At 39.1% G+C, this 14858-nt stretch overlaps 1 protein-coding gene across 6 annotated transcripts in view; it reads left to right on the top strand.

Moving 5' to 3' along the window:
- Nucleotides 1–14629, top strand: part of LOC105233765 (receptor-type tyrosine-protein phosphatase N2) — a 178668-nt gene extending 164039 nt beyond the window's left edge. For all 6 annotated transcript variants that reach the window (XM_049457191.1, XM_049457213.1, XM_049457202.1 and 3 more), the window contains 9 exons: nt 6422–6475; nt 7824–7881; nt 7945–9372; nt 9435–9518; nt 9581–10148; nt 10210–10431; nt 10593–10790; nt 10848–11014; nt 12263–14629. In XM_049457191.1, the coding sequence (XP_049313148.1) occupies nt 6422–6475; nt 7824–7881; nt 7945–9372; nt 9435–9518; nt 9581–10148; nt 10210–10431; nt 10593–10790; nt 10848–11014; nt 12263–12851 (3368 nt within the window). In that variant the 3' untranslated portion in view covers nt 12852–14629. The remainder of the gene's footprint in view (nt 1–6421; nt 6476–7823; nt 7882–7944; nt 9373–9434; nt 9519–9580; nt 10149–10209; nt 10432–10592; nt 10791–10847; nt 11015–12262) is intronic.
- Nucleotides 14630–14858: the final 229 nt, after the last annotated feature.

The following is a 14858-nucleotide window of genomic DNA, read 5'->3' as shown; positions in this document are numbered from 1 at the left end:
GTTTCTCATCCTAAGCTTTTTTTGTCACTCATGACCTTCTTCTTCTTCTATTGGAACAATGAATTTGCTTCGAAAATCATTGTGAAACATTTAGGGAATTAGAACAGTCAAGTGCTCTCAAAAAGCCTAAAACTTGACAATTTATTCCGAAAATAAAGAAAAAACGCCGGATCCTTTCTTTACAACTCTACCTATATTGGTCATTGGTCATATATTTGATTGTAAGAAAAATTGTGTATATTGAAATTTTAATAGAGAAAGCCGTCTACTGGGTCAATATTTGGAATCACCTTCGTCAAGAGGGGCTCTACTCTCTTTTTCTTTAAGTTTCTACCAATTAAATAGTATTTTCGGAACCTTAAAGTGTAGTTTAAGCCAACAAATAATAATAATCGATGATTTGAAAAATGAACTGGAATGAATGCTCTAAGCTCTAAAGTGTGGAAACAACCCAACATTTCCTTCTTGACTGTCCAGCGTTTGGGAAGTCAAGGCTTGGGAGCGCATACCTTCAGACATCCCATCAAAAAGGCGGGAATGGAAACTTGATAGGTTTCAAAATTATGTTCTTCATAGAAAGCTCTGACATTATTGTGAAGAACTCTAAACTTTTTTTGATGGCTTTTTTTCGAATCATGTTTTTTTGAGTTGCTTTAGAGCTTTATAGTTCTTTACTGAGGCTCTAGAACTGTTTTGCTGTATTTTTGCTATAAGCTGCTTGAATTCTTGATTAAATAATTATTTTCTGAATATGCCTTTAAGACTATAAGCTGACTGCTTCAACCTTCACCGAGTTATCTCCTCACAAAGGTGTCAAAAAAGCAAAAATATGTTCACAGAGGCACAGTAAACTATTTTTATCAAATGAAGGCAAATCAAAAACTGATAAATAATCAACAATATATTGAAATTACACACTACAAGATTTCACAGTAGTTGAAGCACTTAAAAATACATTCCAAGAATAATGCTCACATAAAAAAGTTAAGCAGCTAAATCAAGAAAAGCGGCTAAACAGGTTTAGAGTCGTCCAAATCTCGTAAAAAAAAGAAAATCTCAAAATAATTTGCCTTCCCAGAAGCACTTAGCTCTATTTATAGAGTGAAGTAGAGGTGTAAAGCACTTAAAGTATCACATTTCAAATAAAAATCAAAAACCAAAAAATTAGATATTTCCAAGTAATATACACGCTGACCAAGCGACTTTCTCACCCACAAAGCAGTGTTGCCGCAATTAATTAGGCATTAAGTACTTTATTTGGCTAAAATTATATAATAAGCATGGCCAAGTTGACAAAGCAACAAATGAGCGCCGCATAGTGTTAATTAATATGCAAACATGTTGCTACAAATAGACAAGTAAATATACAAATTTGTGCTTGTAAATTAGACACAAGTGATTTTCCGCAAAACCACAAAGCGGATGTTGCACACATACACAAACACATACATAACATAATAATAACGCTTTTCGTGGAACAAAGCAAAATAACAAAAACAAAGAAAAACAACAAACACACAGATGTTTGTCAATGACAAGCATGTCAACGTAATATGTGTGCTGCTGAGTGATGAAAGCATAAAAGGAAGGAAATAACAGCTGAAAAGCATATCAAACAAACACACGCACACACACGAACACACACATATGAAAAACCGAAAAAATATTAAATGACGAAAAAAGCAAACTTTTAGGCGCAGCTGGAATGACAGCTTTGCGTAGGCAAAGGGACCGACGCGCTGAACTGACGTCAATGGTTGTTACTGTCATAAGGGACACCATGGCGTATGAGTGACGTTGGCATTTTCTTTATACGTCTTTTGTTTCAATGTTTTTTTTTTTAGCAGCAAATATTCAGACACAACAGCAATAACAACGAAATCGCAACAGATAAATGGACAGCTGGGTAATTAAAAGCGTAGCGCAAATGAAATGTATACACGCACACACGCATGCGAATGGAAGCATGTGAAGAGATAGCTGCTGGGTATGATACTAAATTCCAGCTGCGAATTTTTCTTAAGTTTTTTAATTAGCTTTAATTGGATGAATTGAGAAGTTAGGTTTGAGATAAATTTAAGATATAATAATATTTGAATTTAGATTTGCTCTTTACACACCTATATTTTTTCGCACTTATTTCTATATATACATACATATGTACATAGAAAAAACCAGTTCAGAGAAAATCGGGAAGCAAATTTACTACGACAGCACCGAAGCTATGGTGCACTACACAGGAGCTAGTAAATCTTTTATAAAGAAATTGAACTTGATTTTGATCGTTCAGTTTGTATGGCGCTTATATGCTATAGTGGTCCGATCTGTACAATACATTCGGATATTGTTCTTTTGCCTTGGTCAATAATGTATTCGCAATTTCGTGCATATATTTTATCAAATAAGAAAGTTTTCCATACAAAAGCTTGATTGTGATCGATCAGTTTGTATGGCAGCTATATGCTATATTAGTCCGATCTGAACTATTTCTTCGGAGATGGTACGTTTGCCTTGTATAATATTCTGTACTGAATTTCATGAAGATATCTTGTCAAATAAAGAAGTTTTCCATACAAGAGCTTAATTTTGATCGTTCAGTTTGTATGACAGCTATATGTTATAGTAGACCAATATCAGTTATTTTCACATATGAGCAGTTTCTTGAGGAGCGTATTGCTTGTTCAAAATTTCAGATCGAAAACTCAAACACATTTGTATATACATACACTCGGATATGGCTAAAGCTTAACTTGGCCCGCCTGTTTAGGGTATAAGAAGTGTTTTAAAAGTATATAAAAGTATACAAAAAGTATTTAAATTGGTATCTCTCTTCTCACTCATAACCAGCTCTTTTTACCTATACTTGTCATTTGTAATTTGTCAACTGTCATATTTCATTTACCACTGCTATTTTCAGAAGTCTTCTATGCTCTCTGGTCACTTATTTTACAAATAATATATTTACAGTTCATATTTTACAATGACTAAAGCGCTTTTTTCATGCTGCCTTTCATATATCACCGCGAACATATGACATGACACTTGTCACCTGTCACCTGTCATCGGCCTGAAGTCATATATTATCAATCACCTTCATAATACTTTGATCTACCGATATACGGAATATTTGCCTGTCTCATGTTATATATTGTACTACTCTCCGGTTGTCTTATATCACTAAAGACTGCTGCTCTAACTCAAACCCCAATTTAAGGTTGAAAATGGTATTAAATTGATTTTTTTTATTTTTAATCCCAAAATGCCCGAATTAAAAATTGAAACTAGTAATATTGTAATTTAAATTGTAACATCAAATCCAAAAACTGGAATTGAAAATCTCAAATACCATAAAACTAATCCAGAATAATATTTAAGCCGCTTGCTAATCATATAAAGCATATAAAGTTATAATATTATAAAGCTGTGATGTACTTTCTCACACTCCTGCACTCAGGAATTCGTTGAACAATACCACAATCGAAATAAATGCCAGTCACCACGTTCACGCACAACACAAACGGATTGGCGCCGCTGTCAAACTGCCTGTAGGAAGATATACGCTTTTCGTTGGCATCAAAGTATGCTTTCGGGCGCCACAACACAGCTAAGGTTGACAGGATTAACAATGCGTACAGCCATGAGTGTGCAATTATATGCCTTTGAGCGCACTCATACACACACATACACGTACACACGCAAACTCACTCCCTACCATAGACCATACATTTACTTTATCTGTGGCGAACACTCGGCGAAGCGTTGAAACCACAAGAATAACTCAGTTGTAACGTGGCCACGTTGTTTGGTGTTTATTGTTACTTTTGTGGTGCTGATGCTTGCCTTTAGATTTGAAGGACTTCCGAAAATGCTTGCAGCAACAAACACTGAGACTCACACACACTTATATACATGCATACACATATCTATACGCAACAATGAATAAGCGAAAAGAGCGTAAAAGCAACAATAATAACAACAATATGCAGCAGTAGCACGGCGAGTGTGCCTGTGTATGTGTGTGTGGAGGTGTTGAGTGTAGGCTTTCCGCTTTGTAAGCTTATATTTGCCTTGGAGGGGCGCGCTGAGTGATGAAAATCGTAAGCTCGGTTAACTCGCCGAATATAAGTCACCGGTTGCGTCGCAGCTTTTTCGCTTTGACAGCGCGCCTTTGATATTCCTTCGCCATGCGTGGGATTAAGCGGCGCGCCATCTATTTTATATATGTACATGTGTATGTAGTTGTGAGGTTTTCACTCGCGTCTATACTTTTAATAGCATAGAGTGCTGTGCAATATTTCAAAGCACCGTTAGACAACGCTTTTTAGCCTTTATATCAGCCAAATTGATGTGGGTTTTGTATTTTTTGTTTGGTTTCCAAGTGTTGTATAATCAAAAGAAAACAAGAGCTTAATCATCCGTCATCGAAACCAAAGAGAAAACTGTGTCACTGAATACTCTGGAAGCACCCAAATAGTCTTCCCATCAGAAATATGCAATATATTTCATTCCAGATGGCAAAAACTTTGCACAGAAGAGCGACATAAGTCATCCAGGAGTCTCAAACCGAAACGGAACCCAGCAATCATTCAAAGGCAGGCAAAAACTTCTGCGGTCTAAGTTAGATTAGTTTAAGAGGTCGATTCTAATGAGAATACCCTTCTAATAGGCTACTCTTCAACAGATAAGAATACCGGTTCATCGTGGACAGTAACACTAATATAAAATAGCTATATAGCCTATTGCACAATGTCCAGTAAGAATCCCTACTATTGCTACTATTGCGGCAAGATGAACTTAGTTAAAGTCATAAGGTCTCCTACGATCTACTCTAGGTCAAAAGAATTTTGCAGTCGATCAGCACCTGGTCCAGTACTAGAACGCAAGACGCAAATGGAGATCTAACTCGCTGCCATTCCGATGTGAGCGCGGCATGGCACATAGACTTAGCAGTTGCCAGTCACAACGCGCTCAAACGAGCCTTATAATGAAGCAGCTTGATGTTATTTCTAATAGAGACAGGCACTCCGAAAGTAGTTGCCCTTCGTAGCAGTACGTCAACCGCCACTTTTAGAGCACTTTTACCTGACAGACAATACAGTCGTCCGGTTGCCTAAAGCTGAGATTGACAGAGAGGTTACTTACAGTAAACTATCCTCCTAGCTTCAAGCATCCGTGAAAAAATCACTGAGCCTATTCTTCAGCGGCTCCTCCGCATCCACACGAGTTTTACCTATAGTATAAATAATTTTTTGAAGCCTTCTCGAACAATTTTCGTAATTAGTCAATAATCCAAGTTTCACTTCCAAAACATTGGATGTTTAAAATAGGATTGGATTCAAGAAAGCTTGTAAACCAAGAGGTTTGAGAACATATGGAAGAAAAGCCCTCAAAAGGCACATAAGCTTTACCCATCAGAGTAATGTCTCCAGCTCTATGTCTTTCGAAATTGTATTGCTAGTTACAATCAATTTCGATAATTGTGAGGCCTTGGCCGGTAAAGAGACACCGAAACCGGCGAAGAAATACTTTCAATTTTGATAATTGTAAGGTCTTCCTCTTGTAAAAGACGCCGAAATCGACGAAAAAGTCAAAATCCGAAATCATATTCAACTTTTTATAGGTTGGCCGAAGTATGTTGAATAACAAGTGTCCATTCGACAATTCGACAATAACAAGTGTCCATTCAAAGTGCATTGACGGTGACTTATGTACATTGTGACTCAAGCACGGTACTTCAGGGGTACGAGCTTCACAAATATTCAAGTATTTTTGAAGAAGGACAAACCACCACCAAGTCTCAACTCCAATAGACAAGCGAGATGAAGAGAAACGAATCAATAGTTATCTGTGCTCAATAAAATTTGAGAATTCTAGATGCTAGATCGAAGTTTCTAGACGACAGTAACATGAATCAATATCCAACAACTCATCAAGCAACAGCAAGGATACATAGGTTTTTTCCCAAAAGGAACGCAGAATGATTAAAGAGATATCTTTCTAAGTTTCATTTAACGTTTGTGTTGTGAAATATAGTCAAAAATCTCAAAACACTTAAAGATACTCGTATACACGAAGCTGTCAAAGAAAATTGCCAATAATATCCCAATTCCCCTATTTCTCAACAGCAAACAGAGCATTATAATAAAACGCTATAAAGATACGAGTAACAGCTGTGATTTCTCACACAAGAATAGCAAATTATATAAGTAATTTCAGCAAAAGTACGGTCAATTTGCTACTCAAAATATTTGTATACAGTCCACTACAATGCACACTTGGATAATGGACCTCTTATAACTAATGACTAAACATATTCTTATTGTCTGAAAGCACTCACTATATATATTATGTATATAAGTATATTAAGTATGTATATGTATGTAATTCAAATCTCATTATTTTCTTCTTTGCTCCATTGCAGGTTGCCAATTTGTGCGAACACTTTGCCTGCAGGGGAGCGAGGTCTGTTTTGATGGTGAGTAATATTTATGTCACTAATAATATAACTGTATATTAAGTAGACCACTATTATTAGCTTATGAAAATAAATATTGTTTGACATGTTCTGAATTCAGGCTTTAAATAATCTCTCTGATGGCATAATATTCAAATGCCAGAGGGTCAACTCTCATGACTCTACTATCTCGAGGAATTCAAAGCACAGATTTTTGAACTGAGAAAAAAAATCAGAAGAATGTTGAGATTGGTATTACCGATTATCAATACTCCATTATTTAACCTATTCAATCCGATAAAATTATTTGAAGTAAAGGAGCGAAATCTTGATACCTTCCCGGTATCGAACCAACTATCTTGTGATATTCCCAAGAGCGAACTTAAGACTTGAATGCAGAAATCATATTTTAAGTACTTAAGTTCGTCATCAGTTCCTGGCCTTTCGGTATATATGCTTCCGTCAGTAACATCATTGAGAAAGAGAACCTGCAAGAATTTATGTATGTGGGTGCTGCCAAAATTGCTTCTCGTTGAGACTCCCAAGTGTGGTACAAGTATTTTTGCCTCAGTTAGGTCCAAAGCCGTTTGACAAAACATGAGATCGGAACTTCTGTAACCATTAGAAAAATTATTGAAAAATAGCTTTGGGACCGGAGCTTTGGCAATTTTTTTTTAGACTACAAGCACGATAGTCTCGAATTTTTCAATGATGGAAGACTTTCCTCTTTAGTTTAGAGTTTACAACAGCGCATCAGTCGTTCTTCCTTTTCGCTGTTTGGTACCAATTGGAGATTCCAAGTTTAGCCAGGTCCTTCTCCACTTGGTCTTTCATCTCATCGTTCCATCGACTGACGTATTCACCGTTGCCAATGCGCAAAGAGCGATAAATCTTACACGAAATCTTTCTCTCGAACACTCCTAAGACCGACTGATGCAATGATGTCATTGTGCATGGCTCCGCACCACATAGCAAGACGTCAGGAGTATATAATGAGCACAATTTTCATTCTTGGAAGACTACCGCTTAAAAAAATTGCATACATAATTTTGTAGATTTTGTCGCGATTTCTTGACCCTACCAGTGGTGGCCATCCCATCAACTCTTTCCACTTTAGAGGCTCTATAGTGACACCAAACAAAGTACAGTACAGACTGACTACCTAATAGATCTACTAAGGGAGGCAGGTCTATACTTTTTAAGCTTATAAACATACTAGTACTAAAATAACAGAGACTCTCGATCAGGAGCGAAGTAGTATGTAGACTGAACACTTGCAACAACCATAATTTTTAAGTGTAGTCATATCAAAAACCATATTAAAGATCACTTATTACACAGAAGAATAATTTTCTCCAACCTCACACAGATAACATCTTTGGAAAATGTATACCAACGACTGGCGTAGATGTGGAGGACATTGAAAAGTAAGTTTTCATAATAATTAAGAAAAAACCAAACCAACAAATAAAATAAACCCATCTACACAGGACACCGCTCACTGAGGAGCAATCACGTACACTCGCCACTATGTTGGAGGAGTTGCAGGGCGCCGGACTTGGCTGGGATCATCCCTATGTACAATGCCGCATACAAGGAACACTCTACTCACTCCAGAAACAGACCCAACTACCACCGAATCTTTGCGCAAACTTGGCACCCACACCTACCGATATCGACCCGGCCGGCGCTATGGCTTTTGTACGCTTCACACCACCCGAACAAGAATATGTGGATGGTGGATATTTCTATCCGCCGCTAAAAAAGCAACAGCGACCACAACAACGGGCTGAAGATGGCAATAGTCTCAACACCATTTTGCATGAGTTGCAGCTGCAGGAGCAACGTCAACTGCGACACGATCCGCTAGAACTGGCATATTTCGAAAAATCGGATGCACAAGAGCCACCACAACTCACACCGAATATAATGGAGACCTATCTGGAGAACGAACGTGCACGCATACAACGCGAACAACTGGAGCAAGCAGCGGAGTTGGAAGCGGCACAGGAAAATGCAATGCGCAATCGTTTAGAACTCTATCAGATGTTGGCCGCCTCAGAACCAGATCCGCAGCCGTATCAACGTAAACCGAGTAGCGCAATTGAGAAGTTGGAACAAGTGGTAGAGCGCGAACGTGAGGCTGCGGCACGTGTACTACCATCTACGCAACAACAACCAGTTATTGTGCCGGATGAGTTGTCGAATGATTCTAACGAATTGTATTTCCCTGAACGTTTTAGCTCTTTCAAGCGTATTTCGAACAAAGCAGCAATGAAAGCTAACGCTAAGCCGGTGCAACGTTCATTCTTTCGTGAGTTGGCCGCAGAGCAAGGTTTGCCGCAGGAACCGTTATTAAATAATGACTTCACTGCAAATGCAATTGATGAAACCGACCAAATGTTGTTGCCAACCTACAAACGTACGAGTGCAAATGATTTCGCCAACGAGTCCGAACGCAAGCAATTGGCTTTCGAGGAAAGTCTCATACGCAACTCTTTGACACCGTTCGAAGAGGAAGCGATGCTTTCCTCGAATACTTATGCGCGTAATGCACAGAAACCGCGACCAGTCTTTACGGAGGGTGGTCTCGTCTATGTGTCCGAGGATGAGGAGGAGGTACGCAAAGCCAAAGCACGTGAATTGCTCGAAAGCATGTTTGGTTTTACACGACACGAACGTTTGGATGTGAAGAAACCGGGTCCATTAATCGGACCGCCACCAAATGCTGTGGAATCAAAGGATACGCAAAATAAAACCGAAGCTGTAAATGCTGGCAATAAGGAAGTGCTGCCGGCACATATTAAAGGCAGTAAAGAGGGCAGTAAGAAGAAGAAAGTGCTGAAGGATCACTCCGATGAAGATCATGCTCCGCACACGGTCGACACCGAATATGCGCATGTGTTCGTAAAGAACCCGTAAGTAGTCAAATCCTAACTAATAATTTCCAACATCATATAACTTTATATTTACCACACAGTATCGATAGCTGGAGTGACGGTGTGCGGATCATGAACGAATTGGCCAATATACTACATATGCAAGGATACTTTACCTATTTAACGTGAGTACTATAACACCTCATCATGCTTATAATGAAGTAATTGCATTCGACCCCACTTGCAGCGTTCAACCGCACGAAGTCTCTTTCCGGGTGGACTCAAACAACCCGGAACACAAGACCGCCGCTGACATAGCGCGCGCCATCAACGACAATCGCGGCGTCAAGAATAACATACTACGACGTCTGGGCTTCACCGTACTGCATGCCGGTGTGGGCGATAAGATCAAAGACGATACGGATGGCGTTTCGTCATCGCGCATCGAACTCGCCGAACAAGGACCCGATGTGACGCATATTATGGCATATATGTTTGCCGGCGCTGGCGCTGCTGCTGTCATCGTGATTTTCATAACACTCATCTTGATAAAGCGACATGACAAGAAACGCGATAAACTGGGTGGTTTACAATCGGGCATCGGTGGTGCAGAGAGTTGCAGCAAAGACTATCAGGATCTGTGCCGTGCACGCATGGCCGGCAAGAGTAGCGCACCCGAACCGGTAGCAAGTGGTCGCATAACATCACTAAGCAAGGAAAACGATCGACCGCCGTCATCACGCTCGAGCACCTCATCGTGGAGTGAGGAACCGGCGCTAACGAATATGGACATCTCTACCGGGCATATGGTTTTGGTGAGTTGAGGAAAAGTGGCTAATTTTGTTGTGAACTTTACAATATATTCCAACGATTTAGTCTTACATGGAGGATCATTTACGTAATAAGGGCCGTCTGCAACGGGAATGGGAGGCTTTGTGCCGCTATGAAGCTGAGCCGAGTGCACGCGATGCCGCACAACAACCGCAGTGCGCTAATTTGAATCGACCAGGCGCTCCATTACCTTATGATCACTCGCGTGTTGTGCTGAATCACTTGGCCAACGCTGAGGGTTTGGATTACATCAATGCTTCGACTATTGTGAGTACCGAATGTGAAGAAAAATTTTTCTTTTCATAACACATTCTACCAAATAAATATTCAAAATAACCGAGACTCTGGTCTGGTATCTAAATTGCCTAATACAATTAGATTAAGATATTTTCGACCCACTCAAAATCTCTCAACCTTCATACTTTCAGACCGATCACGATCCACGTGCGCCGGCCTATGTCGCCGCTCAAGGACCATTACCCACGACCCTGGCACATTTCTGGCAAATGATTTGGGAACAAGGTGCTGTTGTTATTGTTTCGCTGTGTCGTTTACAAGAGAATGGCGAAATCGCTTGTGCACGCTATTGGCCGGAGGAGGGTGCTGAGGTTTATCACATCTACGAGGTGAGTGCACGAATAACATGTTAAGAGCTAATTTATAGATTTATTGTGATCTTTCAGGTTCACTTGGTCAGCGAGCACATTTGGTGTGATGATTACTTAGTACGCTCTTTCTATTTGAAAAATTTGCGAACCAGCGAAACACGAACAGTGACACAATTCCATTTCCTCTCTTGGCCACAAGGTGGAGTACCGGCGCAAGCTAAGGCCTTATTGGACTTCAGAAGGTGAGAAATTTAGTCAGTAATAAGTAAAAGTAGATAAGATCATAGAGATAGTTACAAAGAGGAGAGTAGATAGAGATAAAAATAACGATACAAATAGATTTAGATGAAAAGATAGAGATACGGAACTATGGTAAGATAAATTTGAATAGGGATGGAGATGATGTAGGGATTGCCATTGAGATTGAGATTGAAACTGAGACTGAGACTGAAACGGAGACTGAGACAGAGGCTAAGACTAAGACTGAAACTAAGACTGAAACTGATACTAAGACTGGACCTGGGGCGGAGACTGGGACTGAGACTGAGACGGAAACAGGGATAGAGACTGAGACTGAGACTGAGACTGAAACTGGGACTAAAACTGAGACTGAGACTGAGACTGAGACTAAGACTGAGACTGAGACTGCGACTGAGACTCAGACAGAAACTGAGACTGGAACTGGGACGGAGACTGAGACTGAAACTGGGACTGAAACTGAGACTAAGGCTGAGACAGAAACTGAGACTGGAACTGGGACGGAGACTGAGACTGAGACTGAGACTAAGACTGAGACTGAGACTGAGACTGAGACTGAGACTGAGACTGAGACTAAGACTGAGACTGGGACTAAAACTGAGACTAAGGCTGAGACAGAAACTGAGACTGGAACTGGGACGGAGACTGAGACTGAGACTGAGACTAAGACTGAAACTGGGACTAAAACTGAGACTAAGGCTGAGACAGAAACTGAGACTGGAACTGGGACGGAGACTGAGACTGAGAGTGAGAGTGAGACTGAGACTGGGACGGGGACGGGGACGGAGACTGAGACTGGAACTGGGACGGAGACTGAGACTGAGACTGAGACTAAGACTGAGACTGAGACTGAGACTGAGACTGAGACTGAGACTGAGACTGAGACTGAGACTGAGACTGAGACTGAGACTGAGACTAAGACTGAGACTAAGACTGAGATTGAGACTGAGACTGAGACTAAGATTGTGATTGAGATTGAGATTGAAATTGAGAAAGATAAGGGAGATGAACTTGGGATTAGGAGATTGATATTAAGATTGATATTGAGATTCAGATACATAGTGAGATTAAGATCAGGAATAAAGTTGCATTTGAGATAAAGATAAAAACAAAGATGGAGATCGAGATTGAGACTAACCAAAAACTAGTCAAATATCTAGAAAAAGAAAAGCACAACGGCAAAAAAATGGAGATTAACAACTTTTTCTTTTCTTTCAAAATTTGTCTTCCAGAAAAGTAAACAAGTCCTATCGCGGCCGCTCATGCCCCATTGTGGTGCATGGCAGCGCCGGTGCCGGCCGAACTGGCGCCTACATACTGCTCGATCTTGTATTGGGACGCATGAATAAGGGAGCACGTGAAATCGATATCGCCGCCACATTGGAACACTTGCGCGATCAACGTGCTGGCCTCGTGGCCACACGACAACAATTCGAATTCGTGTTGATGGCCGTGGCCGAAGAGGTGCATGCGATACTGAAGGCGCTACCGGCAAATCAATCGAATGAGAAACGTGAATTGGAGGCAAAAGAAACGACAACCGGCACACTGAAGGAAGAGGAAGCGGGCAGTGAAGAGGCAGCGGTGGCAACAACATCCAAAGCGACGAAAGAGACAGCGGTCAAGCCAGCAGCACCGGCAGCGACAGCAACAACAGCTGGTGCAAAAGAGAAGGGCGAACAACAGCAACAGCAGAAGAATGGCGGTGGCGAGAAGGAGCGCGAGAAGGCCGGCAAAGCGGAGGCCAAGGAGTCGAAAGCCGCACCAGCAACGCCAGCAAAGACACAGGCCACCACAACAGCAGCGGTAAAGAAAAAGTAAACGTGCTAAACGGCGGCGGCGGTGTGTGTTGAGTAGCGCGCGTATGTTGCGAGCGCGCGGCGGAGCGGTTGTTTATTTATGCAAATTTTCTTTTTACACTGTGAAGTGTGTTGGTTACTTAGCAGAAAGCGATTATAATGACATGGTTTATATGTAGACTAACAGTTAGTGTTATATTTTTCGTAAATACAGTTAATTTACAGGCGCGTGGTATGCTGGCGTGTTCGAAACGGGCTAAATTTGGTTGGCTAGAAGCAGGATTTTTTTCATAAATTTTTAAGCTATCAAAATTTTTTTTTAAATTTCATACAAAATACAATTATAATGTTAAATTGTTTCCGTAAACTGTGCGTAAAACAAGTTGTATGCCAATTTAATTAATAATAAAAGTATAAACACACACACCCATACACTTGAGTTCAGTGTGTCGCGCCGGCGCTGCACTTTGCTGTCCGATTAACGCGTCGCTGCTTCAACAAAAATCATTACAATCCAGCCCATTGGAGCGGTACGTCTTATGAGAGTAAATGACGCATGCGTGACCAACAAACTGAACGTCACACACACACGCACACATATATACATATATATAAATACAAGCTTAATTAAAGCCATAATAAAATGCGTTTAGATTTAGACCGCAAGCAACAAACCATAAACAATTATTTATTAAATATTAAGCAAATACAAAATATTGTTAAACATATGTAAAGTTATCATACAAATACAAGAAATTATAAATGTTTATTTGCAAAATGGAGAAAAAACAAAAACAAAACCAAAATTAATAATTAATTATATATATATATATCTGAGTATATATGCTATTGTGCAAAAAATAACTGTATTATCGATGTGCATGGTCAACTATTTGAAATAACCGCGTATATATGTACAAGAAAATGCACTAACAACAACAAAAACAAGTTTTTCAACAAACATTCCTGCTATAAACAGCAACACAGCCAACATTTCAAGACATTACCGTTAGCAAATAATTTTTATCCTTACTTGTACACCACAATTCTTTTAAATGTTAACTCTAACCACAACAACAACATACATGTCTAAGTGTTATTTGTAAATTTTTAGCAAAAATGCAATTATATTTTTTTGTGATGTGCAAAAAATATTTTAAAAAATCTCTACACTTGAACCTAGTGGGTATTTACAACAACAAATATGTACATGTTTCAATGTCTTCTCAATACGTTAAATACATACATACATATAACAAATGTCATACATATATCAGTGTAATGTGTACCTTACTACATACAAAAACAAATATCAAAACTATTCAAATATTTATGTGCAAAAACAAATATTTACACAATGTATTAACCTTAAAAAAGCATATTTACAAATACTTAGAGTAACCTTATATATGTATATGCATATAAATATAAATATATATTTACAAAAAAATCACACTCCAATATTATGTATGTATAATTGAAAATACCACATCAGATGCATTCCGCGCTCAAGTTGTTATGAGAAATATATATTTTTATGTTACTTAAATTATTTGTGTGTATATATATGTACATATTTTAACTAAATATATAACTACTTAAAACCAAAAACTTTCGATGTAATGTAAGCTTTCAAGCACAAAAGCAAAAGCATAGCTAACTGTAAAATCACAAACTAGCACAAGAGCTTATAATAAACAAAAGCACGCAAAATTTTAGAAGTCAAGTGAAAGCTTTCATCAATAGTTAAAAAATAAGTGAAAGCTTTCAGCAATAATTGAAAAAAAGTGGAAGCTTTCATCAATGATTGAAAAATAAGTCGCAGCTTTCATCAATAATTGAAAAAGAAGTGAGCGCTTTCAATAATAATTGAAAAACAAGTGGAAGCTTTCATCAATAATTGAAAAAAAGTGGGAGCTTTCAAAAATAATTGAAAAACAAGTGGACGCTTTCACCAATAATTAAAAAACAAGTGGAATCTTTCATCAGTAATTCAAAAAAAGTGAAAGCTTTCAATAATAATTGTAAA

This window comes from Bactrocera dorsalis, chromosome 1 (assembly GCF_023373825.1).
Source record: "Bactrocera dorsalis isolate Fly_Bdor chromosome 1, ASM2337382v1, whole genome shotgun sequence".
NCBI classification, from domain to species: domain Eukaryota; kingdom Metazoa; phylum Arthropoda; class Insecta; order Diptera; family Tephritidae; genus Bactrocera; species Bactrocera dorsalis.
The sequence above is the reverse complement of the archived record's forward strand: the minus strand, read 5'-3'. Positions and strand labels throughout refer to the sequence as shown.